Source organism: Phacochoerus africanus, chromosome X (assembly GCF_016906955.1).
Source record: "Phacochoerus africanus isolate WHEZ1 chromosome X, ROS_Pafr_v1, whole genome shotgun sequence".
NCBI lineage: Eukaryota > Metazoa > Chordata > Mammalia > Artiodactyla > Suidae > Phacochoerus > Phacochoerus africanus.
This window is the reverse complement of record NC_062560.1, coordinates 10,759,140-10,777,413: the sequence shown is the minus strand read 5'-3', so window position 1 is coordinate 10,777,413 and position 18,274 is coordinate 10,759,140. Positions and strand designations below refer to the sequence as shown.

The 18,274-nt window shown below is 47.2% G+C and overlaps 1 protein-coding gene across 1 annotated transcript in view; it reads left to right on the top strand.

Moving 5' to 3' along the window:
• The first annotated feature begins 5,412 nt into the window (after positions 1-5,412).
• Positions 5,413-18,274, top strand: part of ARHGAP6 (Rho GTPase activating protein 6) — a 536,775-nt gene continuing 523,913 nt past the window's right edge. The window contains exon 1 of the mRNA XM_047765256.1: positions 5,413-6,861. Within this exon, the coding sequence (XP_047621212.1) occupies positions 6,286-6,861 (576 nt within the window). The 5' untranslated portion in view covers positions 5,413-6,285. The remainder of the gene's footprint in view (positions 6,862-18,274) is intronic.

Here is an 18,274-nt window from a genome sequence, read left to right as displayed (position 1 = left end):
GTTTTAAACAAAGGATTTCTTAGGAAATTAGAACGTTTTGAATAGGTCTTTTGGGTGTAAGACCAGGTGACATTGCATTAGGGACGGTCATTCAGTGCAGTTAGATTCATGAAGTACTTTTAATGACTTCCGTCGCTGTGGTCTTTCTCTCTAGGACGCTCTGTGCTAAGCATGTTGCATCCGTTAGGTCCTCTGCTCAGCTTGACAGCCTTCTGAAGTGAGCATGCTCTTGCACACCAGGAAGTGAGGAAGAGAGCTGTGAAGTGATGTGCCCAAGGTCCCACAACTAGAGAAGAAATCAACAAATTGAAATCCATCCAGAAATGGTCCCAAACCTCTTCCAAACTGAATAGCTTCTTCCCCCCTCCATGGTGGCTGTACAGTTTTATTTTATTTAAAAATTTTTTTCATTATAGTTGATTTACAATGTTATTTCAATTTCAGCTGTACAGCAAAGTGATCCAGTCATACATACATATATATATACACACACACACATTCTTTTTCTCATGTTTCATCATGTTCCATCACAAGTGACTGAACATAGTTCCCTGTGCTCTACAGCAGTTGAATGGCTTCTTTATCTGCAATTCTAGCTCTACAAGAGTTACGAGGTGGAGATTAGATCACCTGGATCTGGATACTAGTTCTGCCACTTAACTAGGGTGACCTGTGGGATGCTTCTGGATCTTGGTTTTCTTCATCTGTAAAACTGGGAGTTAAGTATTAATAGCTCTGTGTGTGTGTGTGTGTGTGTGTGTGTGTCTTGATTTGCATAGTGCATGCATAATTTCAGTCCATTGCCTGCCATAGAGGAAGTTCCAACAACTATTAGTTGCTCTTATAGTCTTATGAGAACAGTTGATTAAAGGATCAGAGCCAAGCTGTTTGAGTAGATGATCATAAGTACAACATGAAAATTTGAGGTAGCATATGGTATGGACAGGTTTGATGCTTTTCCCTTTAGCGTTGGCATAAAGAATTTTTTTCTGGATTTTTTTGGTGTCATAACATTAACTCTTCTCTAAGGTGGAGAGTTGAACTTATATCTTAGTCTTTTCACATTACAATACCAACTAGGACTCAATCTCTTAAATACTCTTTTATCTTGCCAATTATTATATTCCCCATCTCTAATTAAGGCACCATTTCCATCTTTGGAAAATGATCACTGTTCCTCAGTGCTGCATTGCTGTTTAAGAAAGGGAGTTTTTGGAGTTCCCGTCGTGGCTCAGTGGTTAACGAATCTGACTAGGAACCATCAAGTTGCGGGTTCAATCCCTGGCCTTGCTCAGTGCGTTAAGGATCTGGCGTCGCTGTGAGCTGTGGTATAGGTTGCAGACACAGCTCGGATCCCACGTTGCTGTGGCTCTGGTGTAGGCCAGTGGCTACAGCTTTGATTAGACCCCTAGCCTGGGAACCTCCATATGCTGCAGGAGTGGCCCTAGAAAAGGCAAAAAGGCAAAAAGGCAAAAAAAAAAAAGGAAAAAGAAAAAGAAAGGGAGTTTTTGCTAATCTTACCCCTTCAGGATTATCTAGTGAGATTTACCTCCACTGACATCCATCAATTGTAGTTTAAGTGCCTCGGCTATTATATTCATCAGGAAGATCCTAGAATAGGAATTCAAAGAAACACTCTTGGGTCCGTGCAAAAAAATCCTAGCTCACAAGCAAGAAATAGTTTAGGTATCAGGTAGTATGGCTCTTTAATGCAATCAGAATTCTTAAGTCCCGTATAAGTTCTCCACCTGTTTCTCATATATTCCACACCACGCAGATTTTCAAATTTCAGGAGCTTGGGGGCAGACCCTTTGACTTCTTCTCTGGGAGAGTGACATGCTGTGAACTGTTTACCCTTGATACCCCTGAGAATGTAGAAATGCTATCACAGGGCTCGCAGTCAGTTTGAGAGACCTGGGCAGGATGAAACAGAAATCAGTGATGCTGCCTGAGACGTGGGGGCCAATCAGATAGAAGACTGAAATATTATATGGCAATCAATCGGGAAGTTCATTGTGACTTGGGACTACATAAGCAATGGGATCATATAACAAACGAGGGCAAAATCGGATGCCTTAACCTGGAATATTGGACCTCAGGACTGAAAAGAAATAAGAAACTGGAGGGAATCCAGAGGAGATCATCTACAGTGATGGTTTTAAAGCAAAATATGAACTTTATAGTGTAGCCAAACCACAAAGTCAGACCTAAAGGGCATGATAGAAATCTACAGATAGCTTGAGGGTCTAAACACCAAGGGGAAAGAAGAATCTTGGCTGGAGTTAAGAAACATTTCAAGGGATAAAGTTAAGAAAAGGGAAATTTAGGTTTAACAGACTATATGCCTTGGTAGTAAGATGTATGTGTTTGTAGAACAGTGTCCCAAGGGAATCGAAAGAACAGGGATGAATTTTCTAGGATCCTTGATAAGAGGATACCTTGATATCACACCAAGGTCTCCGAACTTTCATTAGCATATTCTTGACCAGATGGAATAGGTAGATTTGTCTATCCTGAGTTTCTAGGATAATTATAACGGGGAATGAATAGAGGACACACTGTTCTTCCCTTTCATAAAAGGTATCCTAAGGCTTCGGTTAACTTCAGCTCTGAGGGAAAAAACAAAAACAAATACGGGCACGACGTTTCTATATCAACTGCCCCAATAAAGGAGCAAAGTCTTAGAAATCTGATTTTTACAGCGTATGTATTCAAAACCATTTATTTCTAGACTACCAGTTATATTGCTTCTGAAGTAGCCTGACGAGCTGTCGGAAAGATCCTGGGAATCAACGCAATAAAACCAGCCATTTTTGAAATTAGTAAATGAAACCCAGATCCTTCTTCATCAGGTCTAGCATAAAATGGCAATCAGTGAGAAAGGCCAGTGTGCGTTGAATCTATATAAGCAAAGGGATTATATAACAAACAGTAAAATAGGATGCCCCCACTAGGAATGAATGAAGAAGCCATTCACCGCAATGCCTGCAAAATAAGCCTAACAGCAGTCAGATTGGAAATCAAAATATTTTTTTAAATATCATTTAAAAAATCCAAATAATTTTCTTTGAAAAATCTTTCTTTCCGGAATTGCCCTTATATTTTCCCCTGTGTTTTAAAAGCATGTATACTTACACTGGGTTTTTAAAAAGGAACCAGAGCTTAATTTTATGAATATTTATTTATGAAACAATGAAGCAAGCTCCAGGCTAATGGAGAGTCAGGACCCACTGGAAATAAGATGATGAATGAACTGGGTGTGTCTGCTCTAAGCCGAAAGTGCCAACAGAAGAGTCCCTCTGCTCCTTGGCTCTCCAACATCCATGCCCAAGTGCCTGGAGGATGTTCTTACTGGTCCTACAGCATCGTGGCAGGGTTGCACTTTGAACCTCAGGGTCGTCATTTGGGTTTAGAGAATCAGAACACATCTGAATCATAAATTACATTTGCTCATCCACCTGAGTTATAAGTGGGCCCATGAAGTGTGACTTTGCTAAGCCTCTACTCACAAAATGCAATGACGCAGAAGCCAGTTCCAGGCGCTGGTATCCAAATCATAGAGATGTTAAGTGACTTCAGGACTAGGGGCGATTTGCAGGAAACTGTTAACTACGGAAAGGGCGGGCAACGCCCACCCTCTTTTACTTCTAGTCCGACTTATTTGAAGAGGGCATAGAGCGAAGACAACAATCCCCCAAATGTAACGTGCCTTACATAGTAGGGGAAGTAAGCAATGTTGCTTATCAGACACAACTTAGAATAGATTTACAAGGAGATCCTGCTGAATAGCATTGAGAACTTTGTCTAGATACTCATGTTGCAACAGAAGAAAGGCTGGGGGAAAAATGTAATTGTAATGTATACATGTAAGGATAACCTGACCCCCTTGCTGTACAGTGGGAAAATAAAAAAATTATTAAAAAAAAAAAAAAGGCTGTGTCTCTCCGCCGCACACCTAATCCTCAGCCACTGAAAACAACAATTGAGTTTCCCGGTGAGAAGAGATGGACAGCAGTGAGGGCGATGGCAAATTCACCCTCATTTTGTCTTCCTGCAGCAGATAGGTCACAAAGTTATAGGAGGGCAGCCCCTGAGCACAGGGTGTCCTCTGCATTTACAAAACAAAACACACACACAAACCCGTGTAGGTGAGAGACCCTGGGGTCTGATTGAAGCCCTTTGTGGAGGCGTTGGAACTCTGCTGTTAATTAGATTTCATGACGTGCCTCCTCCTAGACAGTCCAATACTAGGACCATCGGACACACTTTTTAAGACAAATTTCCCCCTGAAAATTTTATAGAGAATAAAAGAAGTCTTCGGGAATAAAAGTTGGAAAATTCTGATATTATACACAACAAGGTGGATGTTTGTGTCAAATACCCGGGTTTATGTTTATTGTAATTTTTTTTTTTTTTTAAGGAAGGTCACCTTTACATTTGTATAAAAAATCCTCTTCGTCCAGACGTGGTAAAAGAGGATACATGAACACAGTTAAATAAAGTTCGCAGGCATTTCCAACATTGTCTCTGCTCCGCTACTGAGACGGTGCTGAGATGCTTTGCAAAACTTAAACGTGACGTCCTAAAGCCCTCCGAGAAGCAGGCGAGACTTTGCACTTTATCATAGATTCTAGGGGTCGGACTGTAGCGGGGGAAGGTGCTCCCTGACTCTTTTTCAAGCAGGGCTCACTGACAGAGCCAGCGTTTTCCAGCGTCCCAGGAATGTGGCCGCTGCGCTCTGCGCCCAGAGGCGTCCCCGAGCCGAACCGGAGACCGATGGCTTTGTGAGCGCCAATCTCTGTAGCCTTCGGGTTGACGCGGCGCCGGGCGCCTGCCTCCTGCTCGGCCTCACTCACCCCTCCTCCTGCATTACGGTTAACGCAGGACCCTCCCAAGGCCAGGAGCCCTTCTTTCCCCCCCCCCCCCGCCCCGCTTTTCTTAGTAGGTCCCATCCCCAGCCCATTCATCGGCAGCCACAGCATTGGAACAGAATCTCTATCCTTCCTCTTTTAAAACAAAAACAGCAGGGGTAAAAAAAGGAAGACAAGAGATTTAACTCCAACTTCGGAGCAACCCGTCCTGGGCTGCCCATCTGACACCAGTGGGTGGGGTGCAATCTGACACTTCCTTTCCTTTCCAGAAACGTGAGTGGAGCTGGCGCCCCCTTCGATCTGGGGGAGGGGAGACGGGGGAGAAGGTCCGCACTTCCGTCCTCAGGACTTTCTCCCCAGGAGACCCAGTGTCGGTGGTGAGCTGCGCTCCCTCTGCGCCGCTCCCAGGTTCAGCGCCTGGAAAACTCCACGTTCTGCTTTCTCTTGCTCCTGGCTCCGCCCCAGCTCCAGACCTGGCTTCCCTCCCGCCCTACCCGTCCGGGCCGCCCCCTTCCCGCTGCCTCCAGCGTGAGCGTGCGGGGACACCTCCGCGCCTGCCCTGGGCCCAAAACTGGGCTGAGAATAACAAGAGCCCCTAGACAGCCGACCCTGGGGTTCACCTCTTCGCTCCTTGAGCGCAGCCAGCAATTCTCTCCCACAGTAGCTGCTCAGCCCTTGGGAGGCCCTGGGCACTGCGCGCTCCGTGTCCCCACTTTGTAGCAAGACTGGCACCCCAGGGGAACCTGGAGCTTGGAGACACTCTCGCGCCTAGCCCGTCAGAGGAGTGGGCGCAGCAGTCAAGTGGCGGCCAGACGAGCAGCTTCAGGGCCTCGGATACGGCGACGGTGCACGGGGGGTGCAGCTCGGGTGCCCGGCTCCAGCGCGGGAGGAAGTCCCTCTCGCCGCGTGGGGAGCGCGAGGGACGCGCCCTGGGCGCACACCCAGGAGGCCTCCCCGCCAGCCCTCTGAACCGTCCTTAGGGCGCGAGGAGGAGCTTGCTGGCGACCTCGCGGCTGTCCAGAGCCAGAGAGTGGGAGCACTGCGTCTCCTGCCTCAGCTGGGAAGGGGGAGTGGCGCTGGCCGGCCGGAGCCGGGAACCCAGCGAGCGCCTGACCTTCTTCCTCCTCTTTCTTATCCACTTAGGCTCCCAAGCAAGGTTGTAGCGACTGGAGAAGCCCTCCCCCCCACCCCTTTTTCCTAGAAGGCTGGTGATGGATCTCCTGCTTCTGCCCCCGCTGGGGCACTTGGAGCGCGCTGGTGGCGCGTGAGCCGGGAACTACCCTCCGCCGCCCTCTGCGAGCCTCGGGCCGACCCAGCCTGGCAGCCTCGCCTGAGCCCCTTTCCTTTCTGGGCCCCAAATCGCTAGCGTTCTGAGAGCTGGAAGAGGGCAGCTCCCAGACACAGCCCCGCCGAGATGTCCGCGCAGAGCCTGCTCCACAGTGTTTTCTCCTGCTCCTCGCCGGCCTCGGGCAGCGCAGCCTCGGCCAAGGGCTTCTCCAAGAGGAAGCTGCGCCAGACCCGCAGCCTGGACCCGGCTCTGATCGGCGGCTGCGGGGGCGAGGCGGGCGCCGAGGGCAGCTCGCGGGGCCCCACCGGAGGTCGCCTCTGCTCCCCGCTGTCCCTAGCCGAGGGTCTGGGGCCCCGCTCAGCGTCTTCTCCTCGAGGCCCACACCCCCGGACCAGCCGCCTGCCGCCCCCTAGACCCCTCTGCTCTTCCTTCTCCACACCCAGCACCCCGCAAGAGAAGTCGCCGTCTGGCAGCTTCCACTTTGACTATGAGGTCCCTCTGGGTCGCAGCCTCAAGAAGAGCATGGTGTGGGACCTGCCTTCGGTCCTAGCCGGGCCGGGCAGTGGCCGCAGCGCCATCCTCTGCTCCTCTGGTGGAGGCCCCAACGGCATCTTCACTTCTCCCAGAAGGTGGCTCCAGCAGAGAAAGTTCCAGTCGCCACCTGACAGCCATGGCCAGCCCTACGTCGTGTGGAAGTCCGAGGTAGGGTCCCGTGCCACGTGTTCTCGTGGCCCAGGGCTGGACACCTGGGCAGTTCTTGAGGTCCCTGTCTTTCACAGAGCTGGGGACCCATCGAGGGGTTTTCCTCTTTGGCCGGTTTTAACCGGGTGCCTGGAAATGGGGTGGCCCCAGTGGCCCCCCGCGCGTGTCTCGTTCGGACTCCTTGGCTCCGCTCTGGAGCAGTGATGGGGTGGAGGAAGACTTGCTTTCCTGTTTGTGCCACAGGCGACTTCGAAGGGTCATCTTATCACTGAACTCAGGGCCAATGTTTTTTGGAACTCGCACGATCTATTTTTAAGCCGTTCGTCAGGACTGGAGGCAATATATTTTGAAATATTTCTGCCATCTGGTTGTTTCACAGAGAATTCAGGAACATTCTTCTTGAGGGTGCTGTTGATATGAATGTGTAGGTCTGTGGTACTTGGGGAGTAACACTAAAATGCTCTAGTTTCGGTATTTTCTTCTCCCTAAAGGTCTAATTTCAGGAGTCTTTGGTACTGAGTACTAGTTTAATCCAGGAGGGGAAAGAAAAAAAACCTCTGCTTAAGGCTATGAAGGATCATGGAAATATGCCCAAATTCCAATAAGGACCACTAGCAGTTAGTGAAATACAGAAGAATTGGGAATCACTAATAAATAGGGAACTCAGAGGGAGTTATTTGGTGCCTTTATAATGTTTGCTTTCTGGTTAAGAAACAGTGGCGAACAGAGCTATTGGGAAACTGGTTGATGGGTAGTTGGAAAGCTACATGCTTTTAGAGAATAAATACTAGCTGTTCAAAAAATGAACAACTCCTATCTCTTTTAGTCCAGAAACTCTATAGATTTGCCTTGGATCTGTTTCCATAAGGGGAGATTCCATCCCTTGTAATTAAATATTTTAAAGTACAGTTAGAATTACAGAAATGAAATAAAATACCATGTAATTGCTGGCGATTTAGACTAAGTAAAGGCAACACAACCAAGAAAAACAGTTTGAAAATAGCATCTAACATCATACCTTGCTCTGTTAACACACGATAACTATAAAATTTCAGCTTTTATTAGACTGCTTTAGAAAAATAAGCAGTATTTATGAGAAATAATTGCATCACATATTAGTAAAATGTTAGTTACTGGGTCACAAGAACTGCTGCTCTCGTGTGGGGAGCATGGATTACAGAAACTAACAAACATTGCTGACTGTTTTGCCCATTTTCTTGAGGAAGATAAAAGAGATACAAGTCAAGTAAGAGAGCAAGAGCCTCTCTAAACCAGGGAACTCGGCATTAGAAAGAGGGTCAAGGAAGTTCTTGCTGTGGCTCAGCGTTGTTACCACTGACCCAACTAGTACCTGTGAGGATGTGGGTTCAATCCCTGGTCTCACTCAGTGGGTTAAGGATCCGGCATCGCCATGAGCTGTGGTGGTGGTCACATATGTGGCTTGAATGTGGCATGGCAGTGGCATCGGCCGGCAACTGTAGCTCCGATTGGACCCCTAGCCTGGGAACCTCCATATGCGGCAGGTGTGGCCCTAAAAAGCAAAAAAAAAAAAAAAAAAAAAAAAAAGAGAGAGAGAGAAAGAGGGCCAAGTACCTAAATGTTGAATTTCTGTTGGTTTCTAGAAGCACCTGGATCCCCACTCTGTATCAGAAGCACACATTATCAGGTTAATCTGTAGAAGTTGAGGGTAATGCAAAAGCAAGCCAAGTTCTTGGATTGGGTAGCCACTGACATTCCCATTTAAAACCAATTACATCACTAAGAATGTCTCTGCTTTTCTTAGCAACCGTGCATACTTGGAATACAGTGTACAGATGGTATTCGTTGCTATTATGACCAAAAGGCAGAGTCTACTGTAGATGATCCCAACCGGTCAGAACTTCTTCTCTGGTAACATCTCATAGTCAGTGGGCAAGTATCTGAATTTCAGCAACACCGGGTGGCTTCAAACAGTCCGCAGACTCATCTACCATGACTTTCACCATTTTGCAGTGGTTAAAACTAAGTGCGTAGCCATCTAGAAAAAGGACAGAAGTTTCTCATAAAATGTTCGTGTGTGTGTGTGAGATCCCTTTATTCTTGAGGCAGACATGGAATGATTGGATGGAATGCTGGCATGAAGGTCCAAGGCTGGTTTTGTTCAGTAGAGTCCCAGATAGCCTAACGTAACCCCAGGGTCTGGAATTTAATGGCCTGGATTACCTTTCAAAGGTTTAACGCCCTGGAACCTTCTCAAAAACTAAGGAAATTCATCCTATTGAGCACGGCTTGTCCTTCCCACTTGCTTGCAAGCTGGGCCCTCTGTCCTAAGAGAGAGTCTTTACTAATGATGTCAAAAGTCCATGGGCACATGGGCACCTTGAAGTTTACTCACAGGCCCTGAGGGGGAGATTTCCATCGTACAGATTTAGTTCTTATGCTTTTCCCAGTTGCTCTGGCTCGGGGCTTCTCAGCCTCTGCACAACCTACTGACACTTGTGGCCGAATGAGTCTTTGCTTTGGGCCCTGTCCTGTGCATTGTAGGACATTTGGCAGCATCCTGGGCCTTTGCCCACTAGATGCCAGCAGCATCCCTCCCCACCACTGTGACAATGAGAAATGCCTGCAGACACTGCTGAATATCCTCCAGGGGTCCAAATTGCCCCAGTTGAGAACGCTATCAGCGAGTCAAACCTAGCGCTACATGATGGCTCCCAGAAGTGCTTTCAGCTGGCCTAAAGTTGCCTTGGGGCCTCCTGATTCCAAAAACTGTGTAGCTCTCTCTTGAGTCTTGCCTGCAGACTCTGTGGATCTCTTAATAATTTATTCAAACTTTTATGTTTCTCTGCCATTGAATCCACAGGCAAATCTGAGAATTCACCTTCATTCAGGTTTAGCCTGTGATGGATCACAGCCATTTCAGCAGATTCTCTGGTGTTTTTTATTTGTTTGTTTTTTGTCTTTTTAGGTCTGCATCCATGGCATATGGAGGTTCCCAGGCTAGGGATCTAATCAGAGCTGCAGCTACTGGTCCACAGCAGAGCCACAGCAACGCCAGGTCCCAGCCACGTCTGTGATCTGCATCACAGCTCATGGCAACCCGGATCCTTAACCCACTGAGTGAGGCCAGGGATCGAATCCAAAACCTCATGGTTCCTAGTTGGATTTGTTTCCGCTGCGCCACTATGGGCACTCCATATTCTCTGGTTTTAAATGAAATTGTTCATGCAACAGCTTCTGCTCCCAAGACTCTCATAAATGCCTGTATCTCTATGCCTCATGCTCCCTCAAAGCTCACAAATGACAGTTTTATTGCTTAAACCCAGGTTGTGTTAGACAAAGTCAGCTACAACTCAGTATTTCCTTACTGTGTATTTTAGGGTTGCTTTAACAAAATCTGATTTATGGACATGCTAGGTAGATTATCTATTGAGTAGACAAAAGGAGAAGACAGAGGGAGAAATGCCACGTAGTGACACAACTGGTACACACATCTCCACTTCGCTCTTAGCAGCCAGGCTCCTTCCTTGACTCTGGTCATAGACAAGGGAGGAAGGCCTCATTCTAACCCCAGGGTTCTCCTAATTCCTTTGGATCAGAGCTAGGATAATGCTCATAGCTGACATGGAGTTTGCCAGCTTCCATCACCCATAGTTAAAATGGTTTCTATCTATCCATGACTTCTTCATTCATGCCCGGAGACTTCTTGAGCACAAGCATTTCTGGATGTACTAGAGATGCAGAGAGGCTAAACTGTGGTGTCAGCCCTTAAAGAGCTCACAGTCTACGCAGGAGGCTGGGTGAGTCAAACAATAGGTACAGTGCGGAAGGGTCAGCACAGTGGGGGGCCTGGGGTGCGACTGACTGTGCTTTAGGGCGTCTTGGAAGGCTTCACTGTGCAGAGAACATGAACTTGATCGTCACGGGTGACTCCCATTTACAAGGAGAAGAAGGGAAGTGATTCCTTCATGAAAGAGAAGGGAGTGGATCTGCAAAGGCAGAGGTGACGCCAGAGCTTCCAACTAAGAGCACTTAGAGGGGCTTAAGTGCAATAATCTGTTTGAAGGAAGAGTTCACGACACCTGCAGTTTAACATATATAGCAGCCAAGTCGCTTTTTATATAACCACCTAACGAAATGAGAAATTAGAGACTTATCTGGGGCATAATAACTACCTATGGACTTGGATAAAAATGGCAGGAAGGCCAAAGCACGTTGACCACCTTCCAAGGCACCTCCTGGCATCGAATCTGCAGGGAAGTGAAAGGACGTGGAATGCTTGCGAAGGCAGAAGTGTGGTTTGCCTAGAGGAGAGGCTGTCTCACTCTCTGTGTTGGATGCTGATATTGGACAGGTTGGGTAGCATTAATGGTGAAGGGCTCTGCGGTGCATGTCTCAGGAGTTTGGACTTGATGTTTTGTAGAGCGGTGGTTCTCAGCCTGGAGGTGACCTTGTTCGCCGGGCACGTTTGGCAATGTCCGCAAACTGTTTTGGTTGTCACAGCTGGGGGTTGGCGATGGATTCATTTCATTTTGTGGCTGTAACAAATTACCCCAAACACAAATTTATTATCTTACACTTGCAGAGGTCAGAAGCTTGAGTGGGTCTCCTTGGGCTGAAGTCCAGGTGCTGGCAGGGCTGTGTTCCTTCCGAAGGCTCCAGGGTCAGTTTCCTTTGCTTTCCAGTGTCCCCCTCCAGCCATGTTGCATCTCTTGGGCCCTTCTTCAATCATTTCTTCCTCAGACTCTCTGAAGGATGCTTGTGATTTCATAGGGCTCACCTGGAGAATGCAAGGTGCTCTAATTGTTTTAAGGTCACTTGATTAGCAACCTTTAATTCTATCTGTGGCCTTAATTCCCCTTCCCCATGTAACCTAACATAGTCACAGGTTCCAGAGATTGGGACGTAGATCTCTTTGGTGGGACATTATTCTGCCTACTTAAAGGGAAGGTGGTGCCAGTGGCATCTAGTGGGAGGAGGCCAGGGATGCTGCTCCACACCCTGCAATGCGCAGGACAGCTTCCCTGACAGAGAATTACCTGGCGCTCTACGTCACGTGTGCCCAGGCTGAGAAACCCTGTGGGGGAAATGGGTGATTTTTAAGCCTGAGTGTGTAACAGGATTGGATATGTGTTTTAGAGAGCTCACTCTAGAGTCTGTCGGGGCCATGCATCAGTAGTAGAGTGAAACAAGTGGGCGGACAGATCCTCCGAGGAGGTGGCCTGGGGAAACCATGCTGAGCACCCTATACATACATGGGAGTTGGCAGAGAAACATAATACTTCTGTATGTCTTACCTTCCCATTTTAGCAGATTGTTTTCTTACAACTATTGAACTGCTTCCGATAGGTCGGTCTCTGTAGACCAGTGGTTCTCAACCAGCGTGTGAGTCTGCAGCCTGGGCAGATTTGACAATACCTGTGGGCATTTTTGATTGCCGGAGGTGTGGCTGGGGCGGGGTGTGTGTGTGTGCTACCAGCAGCTGATGGGTAGAAGCCAGAGCTGCTGCTGATCATTCTACAGTGCACAGGACAGACCGCCACAACAAATCTCTACTCAAAATTTCACTAGCATGGAGGTTGAGAATCCCTATATAACGAACTACGTCATACAAGAAGCTGAATTCTAGGTTTTGCTTTCCAGTATCTTTTTCTCTCATGCTCCTGGCTTTATTCTTTGCCATTTCTTCTTCTTTCCTGGTATATGTCAACCAAGGCTTTGAATGGGATAAAACCACCTTTTCAAAAGATATTGAGGAGTTCCCGTCGTGGCGCAGTGGTTAACGAATCCGACTAGGAACCATGAGGATGCGGGTTCGATCCCTGCCCTCGCTCAGTGGGTGAAGGATCCGGCGTTGCCGTGAGCTGTGATGTAGGTCGCAGATGCGGCTCCGGTCCCGCGTTGCTGTGGCTGTGGTGTAGGCCAGCGGCTACAGCTCCGATTCGACCCCTAGCCTGGGAACCTCCATATGCCGAGGAAGTGGCCCAAGAAATGGCAAAAAGACCAAAAAAAAAAAAAAAAAAGTATTGACAGGAAAAAATTATGGAATGTCTGAATATATGTGTAGGAGAGAATTGAATCGTAAATATGTAATGACGGAGACCAGAATTAAAATTTAACACACGGACAGAGAAGAATATTGTGATTAAAAATAGAGGCTTACCCATGTCACCAAAGAGGAAGAAATTAGAGTAAGACAGATTCAAACAGGAAATTGACAAAGGGCATTTTACAAGGTATTATGTCTAAAATTAACATAATGCCATAAGAATTTATAACTTAGGAAAACAGTTGTTCCGTTTGCATATGCTTTCTCTTGGAGTATTTCTCTGGTAGAATTCGTTTCTAAGGTAATCTTTTTTTTTTGTCTTTTTTGTCTTTTTTTTGTTGTTGTTGTTGTTTTTGTTGTTGTTGCTATTTCTTGGGCCGCTCCCGCGGCATATGGAGGTTCCCAGGCTAGGGGTCCAATCGGAGCTGTAGCCACCGGCCTACACCAGAGCCACAGCAACGCGGGATCCGAGCCGCGTCTGCGACCTACACCACAGCTCACGACAACGCCGGATCGTTAACCCACTGAGCAAGGGCAGGGACCGAACCCGCAACCTCATGGTTCCTAGTCGGATTCGTTAACCACTGCGCCACGACGGGAACTCCTAAGGTAATCTTTAACTTTGAGAGAGAATAACGTGAAGACAAGTTCTTCTCCGATACCTTGGAATTAAGCTTCCATCAGAATTTTGGGATTTGAGGAGTTCCCATCGTGGCTCAGCGGAAACGAATCTGACTACCTTCCATGAAGAGGCAGGTTCAATCCCTGGCCTCACTCAGTGGGTTAAGGATCCGGCATTGCTGTGAGCTGTGGTCTAGTTAGCAGACGTGGCTCAGATCTGGAGTTGCTGTGATGTAGGCCAGCGGCTACAGCTTTGATTCGAACCATAGCCTGAGAACTTCCATATGCCATGGGTGTGGCCCTAAAAAGACAAAAAAAAAAAAAAAAAGAAAGAATTTTGGGATTTGAGGTTTGACAAGAGCAAATTTTAGACTCTAAAAGGACTGTGGGTAGCATCTAGTTACAGCCTCCTTACTGTACAGTTAGAGACAGGGAATGAAGGGGTTAAGTTCACACTTCAGAGGGCAGGTAGAGGGCAGCACCAGCCTGAGATCCACCTTGATTCTCCACAGGAACCACAGAACTTGGGGACGACGGACGTAAGCAACCACGGACACCTTGCACCTTGGCAATCCTTTTTCTATACCTGCTTTTTTTTTTTCCTTTTCTTTTTCTTTTCTATTTTCTTTTTTTGGCTGTGCCTGTGGCAGGTGAACGTTCTCGGGCTAGGGATTGAACCTATGCCACGGCAGTGACAATACCAGATCCTTAACCACTAGGCCACCAGGAAACTCCCTCCAGGACTTTCTTTGACTGCCTTAGGCTGGACTTCAGGGCAGAACGGACAGCACTGCTCTGCCCCCACCCCTCCTCTCCCCACCATTCACAGAAGATTCTCGATTTCCTCCCTGGTGCCGCCTTCTCATTCTCTTCCTGTCTCTTCCTGCTCTTCTCCTTCCACGCTTGTCATTGTCCACACGTCCCCACAGTTCAGTGTTTTTCCTTCAGATCACTCCCCCTTGATGATCTCATTCACTTTTGTGACTTGAGCCATCATCCCTCCCAGGGGACACTCCCAGCTCTGTGTACTTGAAGTCCTAACATCTATTTCTGATTTCTTGCAAGACTTCTGCTCACAGTGCCCACTGGACTCCTCACGTTCTACGTCTTTCTACGTGTCAGAAGCAGAACAAATCAGTCCCCCTTTCCTCTGACCGTATTTCATTTCCCATACTCCTTGCTTTTGGTTAGTGTCACCATTCTTTTTTTTTTTTTGGCTTTTTGGCTTTTTTCTAGGGCCGCTTCTGCGGCACATAGAGGTTCCCAGGCTAGGGGTCTAATCGGAGTTGTAGCTGCTGGCCTACACCACAGCCACAGCAACGCGGGATCCGAGGCGCATCTGCGACCTACACCACAGCTCATGGCAACGCCGGATCCTTCACCCACTGAGCGAGGGCAGGGATCGAACCCGCATCCTCATGGTTCCTATTCGGATTCGTTAACCCCTGTGCCACGACGGAAATTCCCTGTGTCACCATTCTTATGCCTGCTTAGTTTTACTGGGCCAGGGATGCCTTCAGTTTTCCCCCTTTTTTTTTTTTTCTCCTGTTGTCTCCAATAAGTTATCAGAGCCTGTTGTGTTGACTCCTCATTTGCTCCATTCTAGCAAGGATTTGAAGAGGAATGCATCCAAATGCTTCCATCTTTCTCCAGCTGTTCCTTCTCGTTGCCGCCGCCGAGTTTGGGTCCTCATTTACTGTGGCTTCCTGCTTGGTCACTCTGCCTTCAGTTTTTCCCTCTTCCCACAGGGCTGAGGGGCCTTCTGCTCCCAAGACACAACTGTAATCATGCTAGCTCCGCAAGTAAAAACCTTTGCTAGGGCGCTGTGTGTACAGAATGAAATCCAAACCGCTTAGCCAGTCCTTCCAGAGCCTCTTACACTATTATCTGAGCTGACCTCCTCCCCTTTCCCGAGGAATTCTGGTCCAACAAAACCAAACTGGCCACTCAGCCAGGTTGTCATGGGATGTTTTATCAAGCAGCAGCTCTGCAGCAGACACTGGGGATGTATGCGGAGTCAGCAGGCATGGCCTCGCAGGTACTTACCCTTTTGTGACATCTCTGCACTTGCTCAGAATGCTGTGGCATTAAAGACAGGAGGACTGTGGTAGACGGAATGATGTCCCGCCCCAACAATGTCCGTGTCCTTGTTCCCAGAACCCACGGGTGTGTTACCTTATATGGGAAAAGAGCCTTTGCGGATGTGATTAAGTTAAGGACCTTGCGAAGAGGAGGTGATCCTGGATTATGTGGGTGAGTCTAATGTAATCACAAGGATCCTTATAGGGAGGAAGCAGGAAGGTCACAGTTGGAGAAGAAGATATGAGGACAGAATCAGAGTGAGAAAGAGACAGATAGACACACATGCACGCACACACATACAGGCTGATTTTGAAGATGCTGCATTTCTAGCTTGTAGATGAAGGAAGGAGCTGTGACCCAAGGAATGGGGCAGCCTCTAGAGGCTGGAAAAGGAAGGAAATAGATTCTCCTCTAGAACCTTCAGGACACCAGCTCTGCCGTCTCCAGAACTGTAAGACAATAAACGAATATCGTTTTAAGCCGTGATACTTGTGAAAATTTGCTATAGCAGCCAGGCACTAAGAAGGTCCGAGATATCTCAGCTGGAACCTGTGGCTAAGGAGCCTTTTGCCAAACAAAAAGGAGGGATGTGGTACTTCGGCTAGAAAGAAAGGCCTGTAGGTAAGAGGGCCATAGTGTGCTTCAAGAACTTGGAGTGATGCAACTGGAAACACCTACAGGAGTGGGAAGAGGGCGAAGGAATAAGTCTGACTGGGCCTTGAGCTTCATGATCCAGCTAAGGATTGAGGATTCAATGCACAGGTTCTCTTCAGGGATTTTTTTCTCTCTCCTCATTCCCGCTTCTGATCACCTGGTTCCATGTCTCCCTGAGACAGCTCCATCACACGCTGTGGCTCAACCAGATGCTACTTCCAAGGAAATAAGTTTTGGCTATGGTTCATGTCATGACTTATTCAGGATTTATGGGAACGTGAGCTCAGTTTTCCATAGCCAGGTTCTGCTTCTTCCAATGTGGTACCTGCCTAAGAGAAAGTATTTCATACCGGGATGCATTTAATGACTGGGGGAATCTGTGTTCTGATGGTGGTTCTCCACCTCCCGGAGACACAGCTTTGGGGCATGTTGTCTTGGACTCAGGTCTCCTGCTTCCTCTCTAGGTCATTGGTTATAAGAACGAGACTGAGACTGTAGCGGCAGCTATGTACATTATGGCAAAAAATGGAATGCAGTGTGTTATTGTGTTAGCTAGTAAAGAATGATGTTTTCAGTAGCTATTAGGGAAATAGAAATCAAATCCACAGTGAGATACCACTTCATATGGCCATGCCATAGCCTTATGTATGGCTTTAATAAAAAAAAAAAAAAAAAAAAGACGGATGATAGCAAGCGTTGGCAAAGATGTGAAGGAATCGAAATCTCATGCACTGCTTGCTGGTGAAAATGTAAAATGGTGCAACAGCTTTGAAAAACAGTTTGGCAGTTTCTCAAGAAGTTAAGCATTGACCATGTTACCCCGCAATTTCACCTTTAGGTGTCTTCCCAAGAGAGCTGAGGATACATGTGTACATGAAGACTTGTAAGTTAATGTTCCCAGAAGTTTTTCGCGGTGGCCGAAATGGTGGGAACAACCAAAGGTCTTTCAACAGATGAATGGGGAGAGAAAACACGGTCTGTCTATGCGATGCAAGATTACTCAGCAATAAGACAGAATGGAGTAGCGACACAGGCTGCAACGTGGGTAAACCTTGAAAATGTCATGCTAAGTGAAAGAAGCCACTCACAAAGGACTATGAGTTATATGAGTCTCTTCATATGAAATGTCCAGAATAGGCAAACATGTAGAGACAGAGAATAGGTTAGTGGTTGCCAGAGGCTGGCAGTAGGGAGTGATGATGGATATACCATCTTTTTGGGGTTGATGAGAATGTTCTGGAACTAGATAGAGGTGATGGTGGCACAGCAGGGGGAGTACACTAAAAATCTCTGAGCCGTGTACTTTAAACAGGTAGATTTTCTGGTATGTGAATTCTAATATCCATTTAAAAAAGGCCACTGTTTATGACTTTTAGAAAATATATCAGTATTTTTGCCACATCATATTTTCAGTAGAATATAAACATAAATGTAGATGAGCAGAGTTATCTAGTAGGCCCAGGCCTAATGTGTATTAAATTCTGTCCTTAAAGATGCCACAAGGAGGTAGGAACGACTCTGGTAGATTCAGTGGAGGAGACAGCGAGCAGCCTGGGATTTTCTGAGATTGGTTACCGTGGTAATTGCATCTTGATTATTATGCTTTGGAAGCAAGCACAGAAAAGCTATTAAAATGTTTGTTTTTTTCCAAATAGGCAGAGACTTTAAAAAGTACTTCTCTTGAAAAATTGCCTGGACATACCACACTAGAGTTATTAAATAGCCAAAGATTTTCAGGAGCCATTAGAGCTAAAAGCAACTTGAGAAAACCACCCATCAGGTCATGTGGTGATGGACCCAAGAGAGAAGGCTGAGCCTGGAATGTCTGAAAACACTGGAAATGAACTGAGTTGGGTTGCCCATGGGTCAAGGGAAGTAACATGGCTTTGCTTCTGTATCCCTGGACACTCGTGGGAACAGGTGAATGAATACCACCTACAGGAGCTGAAATGTGAATAAGCCTGAAATCAGTTCTCACCTTGTAGCCCATAACTTCATCTCTCAGGGGTTGAGAAACTGCCACGCTGG